The 16988-nt window shown below is 41.5% G+C and overlaps 1 protein-coding gene across 3 annotated transcripts in view; it reads left to right on the top strand.

The window, feature by feature from the left end:
- fynb (FYN proto-oncogene, Src family tyrosine kinase b) overlaps positions 1–16988 on the top strand; it is an 87437-nt gene that overhangs the window by 40030 nt on the left and 30419 nt on the right. For all 3 annotated transcript variants that reach the window (XM_026193790.1, XM_026193788.1, XM_026193789.1), the window contains one exon: positions 12843–13099. In XM_026193790.1, coding sequence (XP_026049575.1) covers positions 12853–13099 — 247 coding nt within the window. In that variant the 5' untranslated portion in view covers positions 12843–12852. The remainder of the gene's footprint in view (positions 1–12842; positions 13100–16988) is intronic.

Genomic DNA, 16988 nt, shown 5'->3' with positions numbered 1-16988 from the left:
ATTTTCACATATCCTGCCTTGCTTTGTTCCTGGGTCATTAATCAGGGCCTGTAGTCATAACCGAGTCATTGCCAGCTAAAAGTAGCTTTCTCCACGTGTTCCTTTTGAAACCCGACCAGCTGAAGTGTCTTTGGTCACTTGTGTGTATTTTTCCTTTGCTACCCTGGTTCCTTAGAAAACGGAGCCTGCTCTGTGTAAAATGGTTTGGTCAGCCTGGCAGAGGCCACCCTCTAAGCAGCTGGGGGAGGAAAGGACCGCAGATGCTGCAGCAGTGCTGTTGTGTCAGCATTGATTCCTCTGTGATGTGGCAGGTGACCTCAGTGAACCCACAGCTGAATAAGGACTACCAAGCTCCAAGCCACACAGACATGGTGATTTTTAAGTCCATCATATTGATTGTCAAATTAGAATGGGATTAATTCCATTTTTTTTACTCCTATTAAACAAATGTTCTTTAGCAAGGTTAGATTATTATTTTACTGACGATCCAGATCAAATAAAAGCAAATATAAAGACTAGAATGCAAAGTTGACATAATTTTAAAAAAAAAAACAAAAGCCATAAGTAAATTATGGAATAAATACACAATTAAAAAAACAAAAAAACAACTCAATTATTCATAATTTAATGTATATACATACAGGATAATTAATATATAGGTAAGTTAATACAGAAGCAAATTAAATTGAAATAATTAGTGTGAGGTTTTCAGGAATGAAATCATTACCAACTGAAAGAATATCAACTAAAAAATGATTTTTGGTGCAATACATTTAAAAAAACAAATACTGATTGAGTTTTCCTTCACTGATTTATTTTGATTCTGGCAATTTTGGGGTCGCTGCATTTACAAGAGCAAATTCTTGCTATGCAATGGCTAATTTATTTTTCTTAACCGGACCTTTTCAGTAACCCCACACAGTATTGCGGCTGTTAAATAACTGATAAACTCTCTAAGGTTGCCGAGCATTCAGCCGGGCTATTCTTAGATCCTCGTCAGTGAACAGTGTTTCACAGCTTCACACAGTCTTGTGCAGAGTAAAAGCAGAGTGACTGGACACTAAGGCTGCGTAAATATTATGGTTGAACTGTTGATTCAAGTGTAGTGACCTGGCTTCTTAAATCGGGAGGCTGCTCACATGTTTATGCCCGATAGGTTGCATTTGGTAATCTGCAGCTTTAGTGAGAAGCAGGTTTAGGGGTGTACTCTTATAGTTGGTGTACATATCAATAAATCAGACAGGAAGCGATGGAGTGAGGCCTGGGAGTACATCCTTCCATCTGTCTGTGTGTGAGCGACTGACCTTGACCAGCACAGACATCCTCCCTCCACAGGGCGCTGCATGACAGCGGTGGGACGGCACGCTGCGAGGGCAGAGACAAGGCTTTCCCCCAGCAGAGACGGGCGCAGCATGTGACAGCCCGAGCCCATCATTAGCCTGCTCCTTTGTCAAGCCCCTGCACCCACGTATATTTTCCTCTCTTTCTGTCTATTCATTTCAGCACTCACCACCTTCTTTTCCACCCCCCTGTCGACTCACTCCTTCACTTCAGCTCCGTCTCACACTTGCCTCCCCCATCTTCCTCCAGTGGTTGAGCCACCGTTCTTCCTCCTTTGCTTCATGCCCTCCTTCCAGGCCCCGTAATCCTTTTCTTCTGCATTATTACTCCATGCCCACCTCTGATTCTATGTCTCTCTGATTCAGGGCACAGATGATGTGAAGTGGACAGTTATTTTGTGATGTGTCGTCTGTTCTACAACAGTGAGAAACTAAACATTTGGTTGAATGATCAGTGACCAACCTGTGCAAGCTGCAGAAAAAGGTGGTGCAAGCAGCTTCGTGTTGGGACTTCATATTACTTGTGGGCGGTGTCAGATAGCTGTCACGGACACCTCCTACATTTTAGACTTTCTGGGTCTCTGTGTTCCCTCAAAGGTCAGCATTGTCAAGGGAGCTTAAAAATGAATTTGCATGAAATTGCACGCTGTATTAATGCGCATGAACTGATGTTTTTAACAGGGGGCAGAAAAATAGCTCATGCAAACGCACTTTAATTTGACTTTTATTGTTGCTGGCTGTGCAATTTCTATATAAACTGTAGGTCAGATTAGAGAGTTTACACTAACTCTCCTGAGCATCTTTTTGCCTTTATTTAACCACAGCAGGCAGGAAATATTAGGGTGCGATTGCAGTCAGAGTCAGCTTTAAGTATGAGCTTATATTATGTTAAATATGTACACCGTATATAAATGACAATTATTTTATAGCCTGATATTTCTAATTAGGCCGTTGCCATCTTCATGTTTTGATGCTAGAAGTAACGAGTGAGAGATCAATGGGAAAGTGCTGTGCACTCCTCTACAGTTTGACAATAGCAAAGTTGCCACACACTAAATCATACCCTGCTTTATCATGATTATCCAGCTGACTCTAAATCGTATTATAAAATCCATAATGACCTTCAGTAGTATTAAAGAAGAGTATAAAAGTAGCGATTGAGATCCTAATTCATTAGTAAAATGGGAATAGTGAGGTTATAAATTAAATGAGACTGACTTTTATTCAAGAATGACTTCTTTTTTGTAACTAGTTGCCCCTTATTGGCTAATAGAAAGAACACAAGGTTTGGCTCTACTTATTGAATGCTTACATCCCCGTCCTATATAAATTATGTGTGGAATATGAAATAAGAGAAATAAAAGTAATAGTTCAGTCATTCTTGGAGGTAACTCCAGTTCCTTGAGTGTTGTGTCGTGGGCACTTTTACCTTTATCAACTCCTTCATAAGTCATCATTAAAAGAGAGTGACTACTCCTTGTTGTTCTCCCTTAAACTGAGTAAGTACAGGAGCTCGCATTCTTGCTCTGGAGAAGTCACCACTTTCCTTTCTTCTCAATCATTAGTCTAGACAGTTTCACTAGGATCTGACCTAAGCCCTTCAGTATTCAAGGGGAAGGAAAAAGCCTTCCCTCAGGGGTTAATGTAACATTGTGTCCTCCAGCTCCATCTACTTCAACCACTCAGAGCCTTCTCCCTCCTCTCCTGATTTTAATGAACCTCAATCCATCACCTCCCCATCAAATATGAATGCAGTCAGGGAGCGCTGCCTTCAATGGATGCCTCCAAACACAGTGACATACCTTCAGGCCTGCACAGCCATCCAATGAATTATTTACCCAAGTGCACGGTTGGTTGTGCCTCTGGTCAAAGCCCCCAGTGCCCTCCTTTATCCCCCCATCTTTTCTTTAACAGGAATCATATTTCACACCGAGTTAATCTATATTCATTCCTTTAACTCCTTTAATGATGCTCTTCACATCTTTAGGTGCTTTAGGTCTTTGGCTCCAATTAAAGAGCCTAATGAATTTTGACCATCCAATGAATAGCCTTTTGCGTTAACTAATTATAGATCCAACTCCACTACTGGTCATGTTCTGCTCTGTAATTGGATTTTCACCAAGAGTTTATTGATTTCATGTTGAATAAGGATGAAATATAGAAGGGGTGCTTAGTCTGATGTGTAGCATGCAAGGACGTGGAGAACTGTATTGCTTTGTTGTAAAGATTCATTTTAAAGGCAAATAATTTGCGTTGAATAAACAAATTTTAGAGACATTTTGCAGAAGTGCCTTGTGTTGGTGGTGGGCAGTGATTAGGCACCTCTATAGCAGCTCCTGCTTCACTCTGGGTGAGGAGAAGAGAGACTGCAGGGAATAAACAGCAAAACAGCCCCTATGGCAAGCAGGTGACTTTTTTTTTTTCTGTGGAGGAGGAATAATTAATCAGTGGAGAGGGCAGTGTGAAAAGGAGGGAAGGAAGTGGAAAAGAAAGAGATGAAAGGGGCTTCAGTTCAAAGACAACAGTCAGTGATGAGCCTGGCCCACTGCAGCAGGCTATGGAGGAAGGCCCCAGACAAACAGGGCTGTCTTTGGAGGAACGCAGAGTACATTCAGCATGGAACCAGCAATCCGATTGCATCAGTGATTGGTCTAATTGATTTGAGTTTTAAGAAAAGCAGAATAATTGCATTGTGGCCTAAAAATATTTTTAACATAAACAAAGTTTCATGGCTGCTCGATAACAATAAAATACCTAATGAGGGAATATCGTTCAAAGAAGTGAAGGTACTCTCGGAATAGGATAAAAAAAAGTAATCATAACAAGGAGAACTGAAGATCTTGTTGAAGCTCATTTTTAACTGACACGTTACAAAGACTTTTTTTTTCTTTCATTTGTCACCACGAGCCTTGTTATGTCTGTCTGGAGCATCAAAAACTGTCAGCTACCAAACGTCTGGCATCAAACGTCTGGCCAGAGGCAGCGTGCCTGCATGAAAATAATTGGCAGTTTTTTTGAACAGCTGGTAAATGAGACATTGATCGTTAAACCTGAATGAAATTAACAGCTGTTCAACCACCAACCTTTCACCCATCCACTTTCTATGGCTTATCTCAGGTTTGGTCACAGGTGCAGCAGTCCAAACCACCCTGTCGCTGGCCAGAGCTTATAGCTCTTGTGGGAGGGATACCTAGGCATTCCCAAGTCATCACAGGGACAGTGTGTCCTCTGTCTGCCCGGGGGTTCCTAAATGGTTGATAATCCCAAACACCTCAGCGAGGAGGTTTCTAGGAGGCCTTCTATCCAAATACCCAACCAACCTAGACTTTCCTTTCAACGGAGAGGAACAGCAACTTGTCTCTGAGCATTCAGATAAAACTGAGGTTACTGTACTCGGCCCCGAAAATCTTAGAAATATGGTATCTAACCAGATTCTTACTCTGTATGGCATTACCTTGGCCTCCAGTAACACTGTAAGGAACCTTGGAGTGATTTTTGTCCAGGATATGTCCTTCAATGCACATATTAAACAAATATGTAAGACTGCTTTCTTCCATTTGCGCAACATCTCTAGAATTAGAAATAAAAATCTCTCTCAGAGTGACGCTGAAAAGCTAGTTCATGCATTTATTACTTCTAGGCTGGACGACTGTAATTCATTATATTCAGGAAGCCCTAAAAACTCCCTGAAAAGCCTTCAGCTAATCCAAAATGCTGCAGCAAGAGTACTGACAGGGACCAGGAAGAGAGAGCATAGTTCTCCTGTTTTGGCTTCCCTTCATTGGCTCCCTGTTAAATCCAGAATTGAATTCAAAATCCTGCTCCTCACATACAAGGTCTTAAATAATCAGGCTCCATCTTATCTCAATGACCTTGTAGTACCATATCATAATACATTTCTCTGTATGTATTATTGTAGGGTCTACCTTACAATATAAAGCGCCTTGAGGCGACTGTTGTTGTGATTTGGCGTTATATAAATAAAATTGAAATTGAATCCCTTGAGTGACTGAGCTCCTCACCCTGTTTCCGAGTTCCTTCGAGGAAAACCCATTTCTGACATTTGCACCTGATATACTATCAGATATATTACCAGCTGACTGCAGCAAACATCCAATAGATTAAAAAGTTACTGCATAAAAAAGTACCCAGTGGAAATAGACAACCATTTTCTTCTGCTCAGTAGGAATCCCATAGTTTGCTATTTCAGCTACACGGGGAAAGCAACATATAGCTAAAAAGGCCCAATGTAAGTGCCTTTTTCTTCATGTTGGTGTTGGGCAATATACCATTTTTCCACGAGATACTTATACCTGGTGGCAGATTCAGTTTTGTAAAGTTTTTCATTGCTGTTGCTAGCTGGCTAACACATAAGCTATGGTTATCCATTATTTATAAAAGTTATTTTTCTCATTTTTTTAATGACTACAACAATAAACATGTGTTTATCTTAAAACAGTGATGTGATTTCTATGATTAAAATTGCTTTAATTTAATAAATTAACGTTATTTCACCCACTCGGCCTGCAAAGTTCAAATGTAAAGGATCTTTTAACATATTTAACATAAAGGTAACCTAAACAATTAAGAGGTGCCAGGGCTGCTTCTATCCCAGCAGAGTGAAGTAGAATAGAAGAACAATCCTCTGACTTTACACTGTCTGTATCTTCTGCTACCACTCTGAGTGACAGCAGGGCCTTCATAGTGCTTTCATATTGCATATTAATGTTGAGAGATGCTCTGTGTGTGCATCATTGGGTGCATTTACAAGTCTATTTTTCTCTGTGTCATCGCTCTTTATCTGCCTTTAATCAGAAGCAAAAATGTGTCAAAAGCATCGAGCTCTGTGTGACCAGCTGTAATGCTAAGCCATCCATTCTGGAATATAGACCTGATCTGTCATCATCCTTCCTCCATAGATTAGCGTTTAACAGCAGGAACAGCTTTCCATCCAGCTCAGAGGGATCAATACATCGGTTTCCCTTCTATAAAATCTGATTCTGCCTCTGCCAAGTGTGGGTTATGTAGAGGGTCGGAATACACAGCAGTTGATGTTGGCTTCTGCTGGGAGCGTACGATTAGAGATGCTCTACAGGCTCGCACTGAGCGTAGTGTTGCTGCTGTTGTCGCCTAGCCTTCCCTGCCTTCCCTGCGTCCTGTCACTGATCATTACAGCGTCCCCTGACAAAGTGTGCTGGTGCACTGCTTCTTCATGCATAGCCTTCTATTCACTCTGTCTGCTGGTTTCATAGCTTTAGCATAGGTCAGCTCAAGTTCAGCCAGAGGATGAAAAGGGTATTGTCCACTCCTGATTTTCATCCTTACATAACGAAGATGTCCACACTTCGTGTTTTGTATAATATCTGGCATTATACAGCATAAAATTTCCTTTGGAATTAATAATGTATTTCTGATTCTGATTAATATGAATAATACACAATACAATACAATACAATACAGAAAGAACAAAGAGTAAAACAGAACACTTTGTTTGAAAGGCATATCTTTGCCGAAGATGTTAAACGCAAACCAATATTACAGTAAGACTGGTCTCTGTTCTACACCTCCACTTGCTGTGACAACCTCTGATTGTCTTGACAGGCATTTCGGCCTCTGTCTGCACTTTGGTGCCATCTGAGGGACTGGTCTATAATTATGTTGAAAGAGAATAGTCACAGTGTGTCAGTCAGCATGAGGCACCTGTTCTAAATGGTTAGTCACTGTTCTGGCATCAACAAAGAGTCAAGCCCAGGAGAGGGTAGCACTTGGAAGCTCTCTCCTTATAACGGTGGACCGATGTAGCATCCACATGATTGCGAAAGCATAGATTGAATATTCCATTTTATTTATAAAACAACTGTTTACAACAGTCTTCTTAAGGCACTTTCTATTGTAAGGTAAAGGCCCAGCAATATTAGGGTGAAATTAATGATATGATCCCCTGTGAGGAAGCCCGTGTGACAGTAGAGAGGAAGAAATCCCCTTTAACAGTAAAAAAAAAAGCTTAGGAAGGTGCAACTATCTTTATCACAGGAATTTCTTCCCAAATTGATTTGATGTCATTAGCGAGGTACAGTTTTTGGATTTTAAAACAGTCAAGACTTAATTTAGATGCAGACTTGCAGCCGTAGTTAAAAAGATATAATAAAAGTATTTAACTGTTTGGGGGACTACAGGTATTTTATACATAAGGTCTAAAGAGATGTTGATGCAAATGAAGGAGGTCATACTCTGAAAAACCAACATCAACCCACATAGCAAAATTGGTATGGCCCGGATCTGGCCCACACAATGTGCTTACACATGGCACACATACCACAAAGAATGACGGCCCTGTGCTGGCGCAGAACAGTTTCAGCTCTGGCCCCAGATGTCAGCCTAATGTGTGTCAAGCAATGTAATAACAACATGTGCCGGAACATAATAGTACAAAAGTAACATGACAAAACTCTGTTTAGACACTGAATTAACTGATTCTTAGATAGGTCTTTCCTACTCTCCCGGATTACTCAAAGTGCTCTATACAACATGCCAAATTCACACACTTTCTCTAAACTGGGCCCTTCCTAACTACATTCATACTCTTGACATGCAGACTGGAGGAGCCAGGAATCGAACCACTAACCTTCCAATCAGTAGATGACCTGCTCTACCTCCTGAGTTACAGCCACCCGGTGGTACACATGAGTAAACCCTCACTACGTTTTGGAAAAAGTGTACACTCACAAACCTGTCAAACCTGCATTTGAAATGTTGGCCCATAGCAGTATAGTATTGCAACGTGGTATTTGGGTCTTTTAACTGAAATAGGAAAATCGGAACATAAACAGTGTCATCATTGCCAGACCTGTCCCACATCTGGTTGACATACACCCTGCCATGACACCAGTCAGTCAGAAGGCTTAATGCCGGATCTGGGCCAGACCTGTTTTCTATGAGCCTGGGCCACATAAACCAAACTACAATCGGGCCAGCTGTGGCATGCCATCACATAAACAGTGCCATCTATGCCAGGCCTGGCCCCTATTTGGATGACATAACACACGTACCATGCCAGAAGTCAGCCAGCAGTGCTGGCTTGACACTACATCCGGGCCAGACCTGTCTGCTATGTGGGAACGCAACACCAACAACAACCGTCAGACCAATAGTAGAAATTTTTGACTGGGAATATCAACCATCTAATACATTCTCAAAAGTACTGGCAAGAGCGCCAAAAGGCCTGAAAGACCACAATAGACAGTTTTCTTCTTTGGTTTTGAAGGAGAAGTTAAGGAGATGTTAAAGGAGGTGTGTCATTGTTAAGGGCTACTGACAAAGAAATGGGATATACTTCAATGACCAACTCATTGACCTGATCTCATCCCAAAAGAGCATGATTTTTGCTTACTGAAGGCAGAACTGAAGGAAGAGAGACCAGCAAACAAGCTGCAACTGAACACGGACACAGTACGTATGGCGTTATTTTTGTGCCACTATTCTGAGCGCACGTAAAAAAAATTTGCAGGTGCAAGTGTTGCATTTTGAGGAGAAATTTATTTTGAGCGAAGAAAAGCTGAATTTGAGTGAACAAAATTCATTGCTGCGTGCAAAAAATGTATTTCAGTGTTTGCTATTATCCACACACACAATAGCAGCCCCTCTCGCTCAGTTTTTGCACTTGCGCTCGCTCGCAATGTGTCGCTCGCGCTCTCAACATTTCAGCCCGTGCGCGCTCAACTCGTTCTGTACACCGTTATATTTGTGCCACAAAACCAGCCAATCACAGACTTGGATGCAAAAAAAATCTGATTGGCTGTTTTCGTCTCCAACCAGCTCGAAATGACGAAATGCAATATCCCAGAATCCATTTCGTCCAAAACTCAAACGAGGCAGTGGCGGAGGAACACAGAGTGGCAGAGTTTGAAATATTACTCTTTGTGGGTCACAAAATAAACTTTTAAGATATTTTCATGCGAGAATGGTGCTGTGTAAACTTCTAATATCTGCTCGATTTATCAAGACATCACATATTTGCATAAGTGCTCTAAAGTTTTTGGAGATGCCTGTTACCCACCAGCTGACCGAATACCTGGACTGGCCATTGGGCATTTACCCGGCATTTGCCCGGTGGGCCAATGGTGATTTTTCATTTTTATGTTAGTTTGTTTGTTTTTGTAATGGTATAAACAATGAAAGGTGGTGGATTAGCCAGCTGGTAATAATCAACTCTGGGCTGGACCAATTACAATACATCCGTATTGAGGGGAAAAGACTTCAGCGAGAATAAAAAAGACACAAAGCTGGAGTTATTCTGTGTCTTAGCTGCCTCTTCTCTCCTCATTCTCCCTCCCTCTCCTGTTGCTACTTCAATCATGAAACTGATCAATGATCAGCTGATCGTCTCTCTTGTTTGTTTATCTCCCACTTTGCGCCAGAAACAGGAAACCAGCGGATGTTGCGCTAAACAACAACAGCAGCACGTTCAAAATTGATCAGCTGTTGTTAGAATTTATTTAAAATTAATTTCTAGTATCAGCTGATGTTTGCTGGAGCCACAGCTGTAAAGCTGGAAACATGAAGGTGATACAAATCATACATATATACCAACAAAACAGTGTACATCACTGTCACAACAGCGTTTGTTTTCGTTCAAAGGCTTTATGGTTTTTCCAATAATACCTGGTGGTGTAGTCGGTGATTTTTTTGTCAGTTCAGCCTTATATATTATGTTTAACCCGAGTTCCCACCCGGTCAGCTGGTGGGTAACAGGCATCTCCGAAAACGTTGGAGCACTTATGCAAATATGTGATGTCTTGATAAATCGAGCAGATATTTGAAGTTCACACAGCTACATTCTAACATGAAAATATCTTAAAAGTTTATTTTGTGTCCCAGAAAGAGTAATATTTCAAACTCCGCCACTCTGTGTTCCTCCGCCACTGCCTCGTTTGAGCTTTGGACGAAATGGATTCTGGGATATTGCATTTCGTCCTTTCGAGCTGATTGGAGACAAAAACAGCCAATCAGATTTTTTTGCATCCAAGTCTGTGATTGGCTGGTTTTGTGGCACAAATATAACGGTGTACAGAAAGAGTTGAGCGTGCACGGGCAGAAATGTTGAGAGCGTGAGCGACACATTGCGAGCGCAAGTGCAAAAACTGAGCGAGAGGGGCTGCTATTGTGCGTGTGTATATGGATAATAGCAAACACGGATATACATTTTTTGCATGCAGCAATAAATTTTGTTCACTCAAATTCAGCTTTTCTTCGCTCAAAATAAATTTCTCCTCAAAATGCAACACTTGCACCTGCAAACCTTTTTTACGTGCGCTCAGAATAGTGGCACAAAAATAACGCCATAAGTACGTGCCTGGTAGAGCATCTTAAGCAGAGGTTGTCCAACTGCAGGCTTCAAGGGCCCGTCTCCTGCAAGTTTTAGATGTGTTCTTGATCCAACACAGCTGATTTAAATAGCTAAATTACCTCCTTAACATGTCTTGAAGTTTTCTAGAGGCCTGGTAATGAACTAATCATTTGATTCAGGTGTGTTGACCCAGGGTGGTATCTAAAACCTGCAGGACACCAGTCCTTAAGGCCTCGAGTTGGGCATCCCTGATCTTAAGGAAAGAAAGTGAATTTTGTAATGTCCATTGTTCTAGAACTCAGACAGTCACTTCACTGTCACTTTCAAGTCTCACGGATCAGTTTGGTCAGTTTTAACTTTTCATATCCATGAACAGTGATAGGTATAAACCTAACAGTAATCTGTCAGAATCCAACCCTCAGTGAGATACAAGACAGGCAGTATCAAAGCACCCTGGTATCTGAACAGCAGAAACAACAAAAGCATGAAAATAAGACTGACAGTGTAAACTTGTCCTGGGGTAGAATACCAGTGGAAAGGTCATTATCAGTTCAAAGTGAAAATGGTTCTTCCCCTAGGCAACATGAATGTGCTCAACAAGTTTTTTGACACTCTGTCTAAGCAGATGAGGAAAATTCACATCAAATCGGGTGTGAAGGTGATGCTGGGAGACACGTTGAAACTGCAAGAGATTATTCTCCTAGAAAAGTTAAATATCCTCAGCAGTTTTTCTTAGTCGTTGGCTATAATGGTTCATGATGTGGTTCTGTCTATCTGTGTCACAGTATCCTGTTTATCAGGGACATTATCGATTGATAGAAGACTCATATTCCTTCCTATGATCTGTGATCCACTTGCTGCTGTAGATCAGGGGTGGGGAACTCTAGAGCTCAAGGGCCCGGTGTCCTGCAGGTTTTAGATATCACCCTGGGTCAAATGATTAGTTCATTACCAGGCCTCTGGAGAACTTCAAGCCATGTTGAGGAGGCAATTTAGTCATTTGAATCAGCTGTGTTGGATCAAGGACACATCGAAAACCTGCAGGACACCGGCTCTCGAGGCCTGGAGTTCCCCACCCCTGCTGTAGATCATGGATCATGGGAAGAAGGAGGGGAATCCTACACTCCTTATTTAATATTCTCTTTTCACAAGTGAATAAATTAAATTCTTTTCTGCAGTCACTGGAGGCAAAAGACAGAAGGAAACTAGGGTTTAAAAAGAAACAGGAAGTGAATATATATTTTCATGTAACAGGCCAGAGCTTAAGGCCTGATCAGGATTTTGTTTTCCAAGGAGAGACAAGATTTTATTGCTCATTCTTTCTTATGTTCCATTCCAATAGTCTTATATTTATAGATTTTTTCCTTTAAGGAAACAATTAGATGTTTTTTATTTATTTATTTAGGAATATACTAAATTGGGTAAGAAGAGTGAGCTGCTTTCAATACTGACCAATCTTACTTGTAAGCTAGAGGCAGGGATGCATGAACTGAGATTTATAGGTACAGAAATCTTCGAGCACATGAAAGACAGGTGAAGATTGTTACTGACTTTGATTAGGAGGCTCTGTGATAAAACTAGCGTCCAATCGCCGACTCTCCATCCTCCTACAGCTATCCATTAAGATTGACGAGGTGACATTGACAGCATGGCTCTGTGCCTCCGCACCGTCAATGTGATAGGAGCTGTTTTTCTTCCTGGCCATAAAAGAGAAACACTGTTTGTGTGACTCATCCAGAGACCAAGCTGTATGTCAGGCTATGTAAAAAAAGGTCCCCGTGTCTCAGACCAGAGTGCTAATCAGTGGAAGGATCTCAGCTGTAGAGAAAATGGTGTGAACTAAAACCTTTTAACAGAGCGATGGCTTCAGTTCTGTTTGTTGTGGAGTGTGGCTAAGCTCTGTTCTCCAGCTCATCCTATCGATCCACCCATCAGGTTGAAAGTATATAATTTTTATTTATTGCCTGAATTAAGGCTCTTGTAGCGTGTTTATTTCCCTTGCTCATTATTACATTTCATTCCTTATTACTTATATAATCAGTTGGATGGGTTTCTTTTGGTTAGCTGCAGTCATTTTGTTTTTAATGACCTGTCACTCCAGTCAACAGTTATTATCCAAACTCAAAAAATGCCTCTTGTTTCTGTGTCGTGAACAGATTATAGATAATGGGCTGTGTGCAATGCAAGGATAAGGAGGCAACCAAACTCACAGATGACCGAGACAACAGCATCTCCCAGGGAGCGGGCTACCGCTATGGGGCCGACCCCACGCCACAGCACTACCCCAACTTCGGGGTCACCGCCATCCCCAACTACAACAACTTCCATGCTCCTGTAGGACAGGGGATGACCGTCTTCGGGGGAGTCAGCACTTCCTCACACACGGGAACGCTGAGGACCCGGGGTGGAACAGGTAAAGGAATCACAATTTTTATTTCTGAATGTGAAAGTAATGAAAAGTGATTCAATATATATATATTAATTGCACAGTAATATACAGTATGCTTAGCATTTGCTGTAAGACCTGTCATGACTAGGGTTTTTTTTCCCTGAGCTATAAACCCTGAGCACGTGCATGTTAGCTTCAGAAACGTAGATCCATTTGTTGAAGATCCCAATGTAGGGAGACTAAGCAGTGCTGTCAAAATTCCCTTCTTTATACCTAATTTATATTGCCATCCTCATCTTGATGGGTTTTCCACTTTGGCTACGTTCACACTGCAGGTCTTAATGCTCAATTCCGATTTTTTGATCAAATCCGATTTTTTTGTCTCCTCGTTCACACTACAAATAAAATGCGACAGCAAACGCGCTCTAGTGTGAACGCTCAAAGCGGCCCGCATGCGCAAAAGAAGATGTCACACACAACGCGCTCTGTTTAGACCAAGAACAAACAGTATTGTTTGACTGATGGCCGTTAATATAAAGACTTCGGACTTTACGTTTCCCAATTTTTGCTTTAAGTTATTTTGTTATTTACATAATAATGTAAATAACCTAATAATGATCCTTATTGCTGTTTTAGAGAGGAGCGGTGCTTCAAAGGATAGCTGCAGATTTCTGTCAGAATCTGCAGATTATACAGTACAAATAAAATGTTTACGTTGTCTTCCCAACAGTTTCACTGACATCTACACTGGATGGCTAGGAAGCGTTCGCGATGTCTTCTCGGGCGCTTCTCTGGCGCTGATAATTGGCTTCAGTCTTGTGTCGGTGACGTAAAAGGCGGATTTAATGCGACTTGACCGTTCAAACAGCAGTCGCTTTCTAAAACATCGGATATGTATCGGATTCAGTACCACATACGAAAGTGACCCAGATCGGATTTGAAAATATCGGATTTGCGCCGTTCACACTGTCATAGCATGATCGGATATGGGTCGCATAGGGTCAAAAAAATCGGATTTGATGCGCTTTCGCCTGCAGTGTGAACGTAGCCTTTGTCACAGTACTAATGAATGTACCTGCACAGGCAGGCCAGCAGGGTACCTCGCATGTCTAAACAACTTTGACATGAAAGAGCGTTGGTACTTAAGGTTGATTTATCAATATCCAGAGCTTTACCAATTCAATTTAGTTCAATTCAATGTGATTATATTTACAAAGGGCTAAATCATAGCAACAGTCATTTCAAGGAGCTTTATATTGTAAGGTAAAGACTTTACAGTAATACAGAGAAAATTAGACGGCCCTCTTTGTCCAAGCACTGGCAACAGTGGGAAGGAAAAACTCCTTTTTAACAGGAAGAAACCTCCTGTAGAACCAGGCTCAGGAAGGGACATCAATCAGCCGTAACCTGCTGGTGGTTGGGGTCGGGAGGCTGGGAAAAAAATAACAATAAGTGATGATTAAATGCAAGTGGTGTACAAGTGAGTGGCAAGTGCTGTGGCAAGTACACAGATGTATACATCTCCTGTTGCGCCTTGACTGTTTTTATCTGTGCTGTACCTACACCTTACCTTACCTACATTGTACCAGTGCCGTCCTTACACTACACCTGTGCTTTACCTATGCACAAAAGGTTTAGGTTCAGTTTTAAATTATAAATGAAGCCTTAGTTATTTCCTTTCATCTCCGTACAGTCATAAACCCTCCATTAATTACCAAATCTTTTATTAAAACATTTTTTCATGTGCTCTAAAACTTTGCCCTAAATTTGTGATTAAACACAGTGCTGGTATGCCAATTTACCCTGCAAAGGAAACTGACTGAAGTTTCTAGTATGTCTGTCGACAGGTATTAGTGTTGTTGTTGGATGCTGTAGTGTTCCAGCTAAGATCGTGGCAGAACATGACGGTGTTGTCGTAGGCTTCTGAGGACTCAAACACAGAGACAATAACCTTTTCATCTATCACAAGTTTATCACGGGTTACATCGTGGACAGCTGTGATCTTATTAGTTGCAAATTGGAAGGTCAACGCCAAACAAAGTCAGAGTTGAAGCTAATTGAACTTTTACAACAGTGAAGTATAAAATCCAACGGTGCTTCAGACTTTAGGATCCCAACAAATATGACTGCAATGTCTCTCTTCAGTTTTAAAAAGCATTTAGTTATATTTTATAAGTTATATTTTCTAAATTCTAAAAGCACATTAACAGGGAAGACAAAAAGTCGTCCCTTTCACTGTGGGTTGAAAACGCCTCCCTTGGCCACCATTATCTCCATGAATTGTGTCTTTTGAACTTCTTTGTATCATTAACATTAACAAGTGGGACAAAGAATACCACTTTCCCACTGCAATTCTGCCATGAGGATGCCAGACAATTCAAGTTCATTTGAAGCGTATCAAGACTTTGATGACTCTGCTCACAACAGCCAGTTTTGATCCCTGGACTTGGATGATAACAGAATGGGAAAACAAAGAGCAGAGCTTGCCTGTCACCACTGCTGTGATATAGGGCAAAAAAACCTTTATATTCAGCTTCTTTTGCAGATCTGCTCAGTGGCAAACAGATTAGACTGTGTTTGTAGTTGTTAGTTACCATTTGGGAATAGTGTGACATATAAAAAGAGCAACTCTCCCTTAGAAAATCACTGCAGAAGAGAAGCAGAAAACTGATCATATCCTTGTTCCATCTTTGCTTTCGCATCTGAGCAGTCCTGTCATGTGAAGTGTGAGGACAATGCTGCTGAGAGACAAATGGTATTTTGCAAACAAGCAACATAGAGGGAGTAAATAACAAATTTCTTGGAGAAAATACTCTTTATTGCTTGACAGAAGACGGGAAGGATTTCCATCACAGCCTGAAGTGTGAGTGTTAGTTCTTTTTGTTTCAGTCCCACACAATTAAGGTGCTGACTGGGCCTAGTAATAGTGTTGTGCTCACAGCCACCCACAGGCATACGCCTCCATATGCAAAAGCAAACTAAGAGGGGTTTCTCTTGCTGTTAAAGACTTCCCATAACATCCCAAAAACCTCGACAGTCCGACCCCAGCCCGGCCATGTCAGGAATGTCCGACTGGCATTAGCACCGGCCTTTGTGTGCCGGTTTCATTGTTTAGGTAGGGAATATTCCTACTCAGGATATCCTTTGTGTTTGATTGAGTCCAGGCTGCTATGCAGAGGAACTCTGCATTTCCACTCAACTTAGCAGAACACTCCCTGAAAGTGTGGATTATTTTTCTGCTCTGTATAATCCAAATCCACACGGTGGTAGAGAAGCAGAGAGGGGTTTAGCTCTTTAATTTTCTCCTGGTGGGAGAAATTTGGATGTAAGCCGGCCTTCCCTTTAAAGCCTTGTTATAACGCAGCTGCCTAGCTCATTCTCCTCAGCCCCAGTCAGCCCCTTCAGTGGAGCTGGTATCTGAAATCTTATTGATCAGTTGATCTTTTGCTGATGTCATTCTCCCCAAATGGAAACTTTCGGCTAGTACCATGGTCTTATGTAACTAATTGAGTGGCATCGCAACAGACAACTCTGATCGATAAACTAGTTTATAGTTGGCGCTCACCTCTGCTGACCTAATCGAACATTCAAACACCACAAACAGCTGTTCTGGCTTGAAGGTTTTGTTGATGTTGTTTGGTTGGAGAACTCGAGTGTTTCAATCAAACACTCTTTTTAAAGGTCTCCTCTCACATCTGTGTTGGTTTTTCACATAAGTAACAGCAGGTCCTCTTTATCTGCAGTTCCATCACCCAGAGCGCCACAACAAGCCTCTTCATATCACTGCTGCCTCCTGACAAAGAATCCGTTTGATGAGACTCTGATGAGAAATTACTTGAATTATCAAGCCGGTGTAAGTGGACTCTAAAGAATTGCCTGTTCAGCTTTCATATGTCAAACACTCCACAGCATC

This window comes from Astatotilapia calliptera, chromosome 15 (assembly GCF_900246225.1).
Source record: "Astatotilapia calliptera chromosome 15, fAstCal1.2, whole genome shotgun sequence".
In the NCBI taxonomy this organism is placed as follows: Eukaryota; Metazoa; Chordata; class Actinopteri; order Cichliformes; family Cichlidae; genus Astatotilapia; species Astatotilapia calliptera.
The sequence above is the reverse complement of the archived record's forward strand: the minus strand, read 5'-3'. Positions and strand labels throughout refer to the sequence as shown.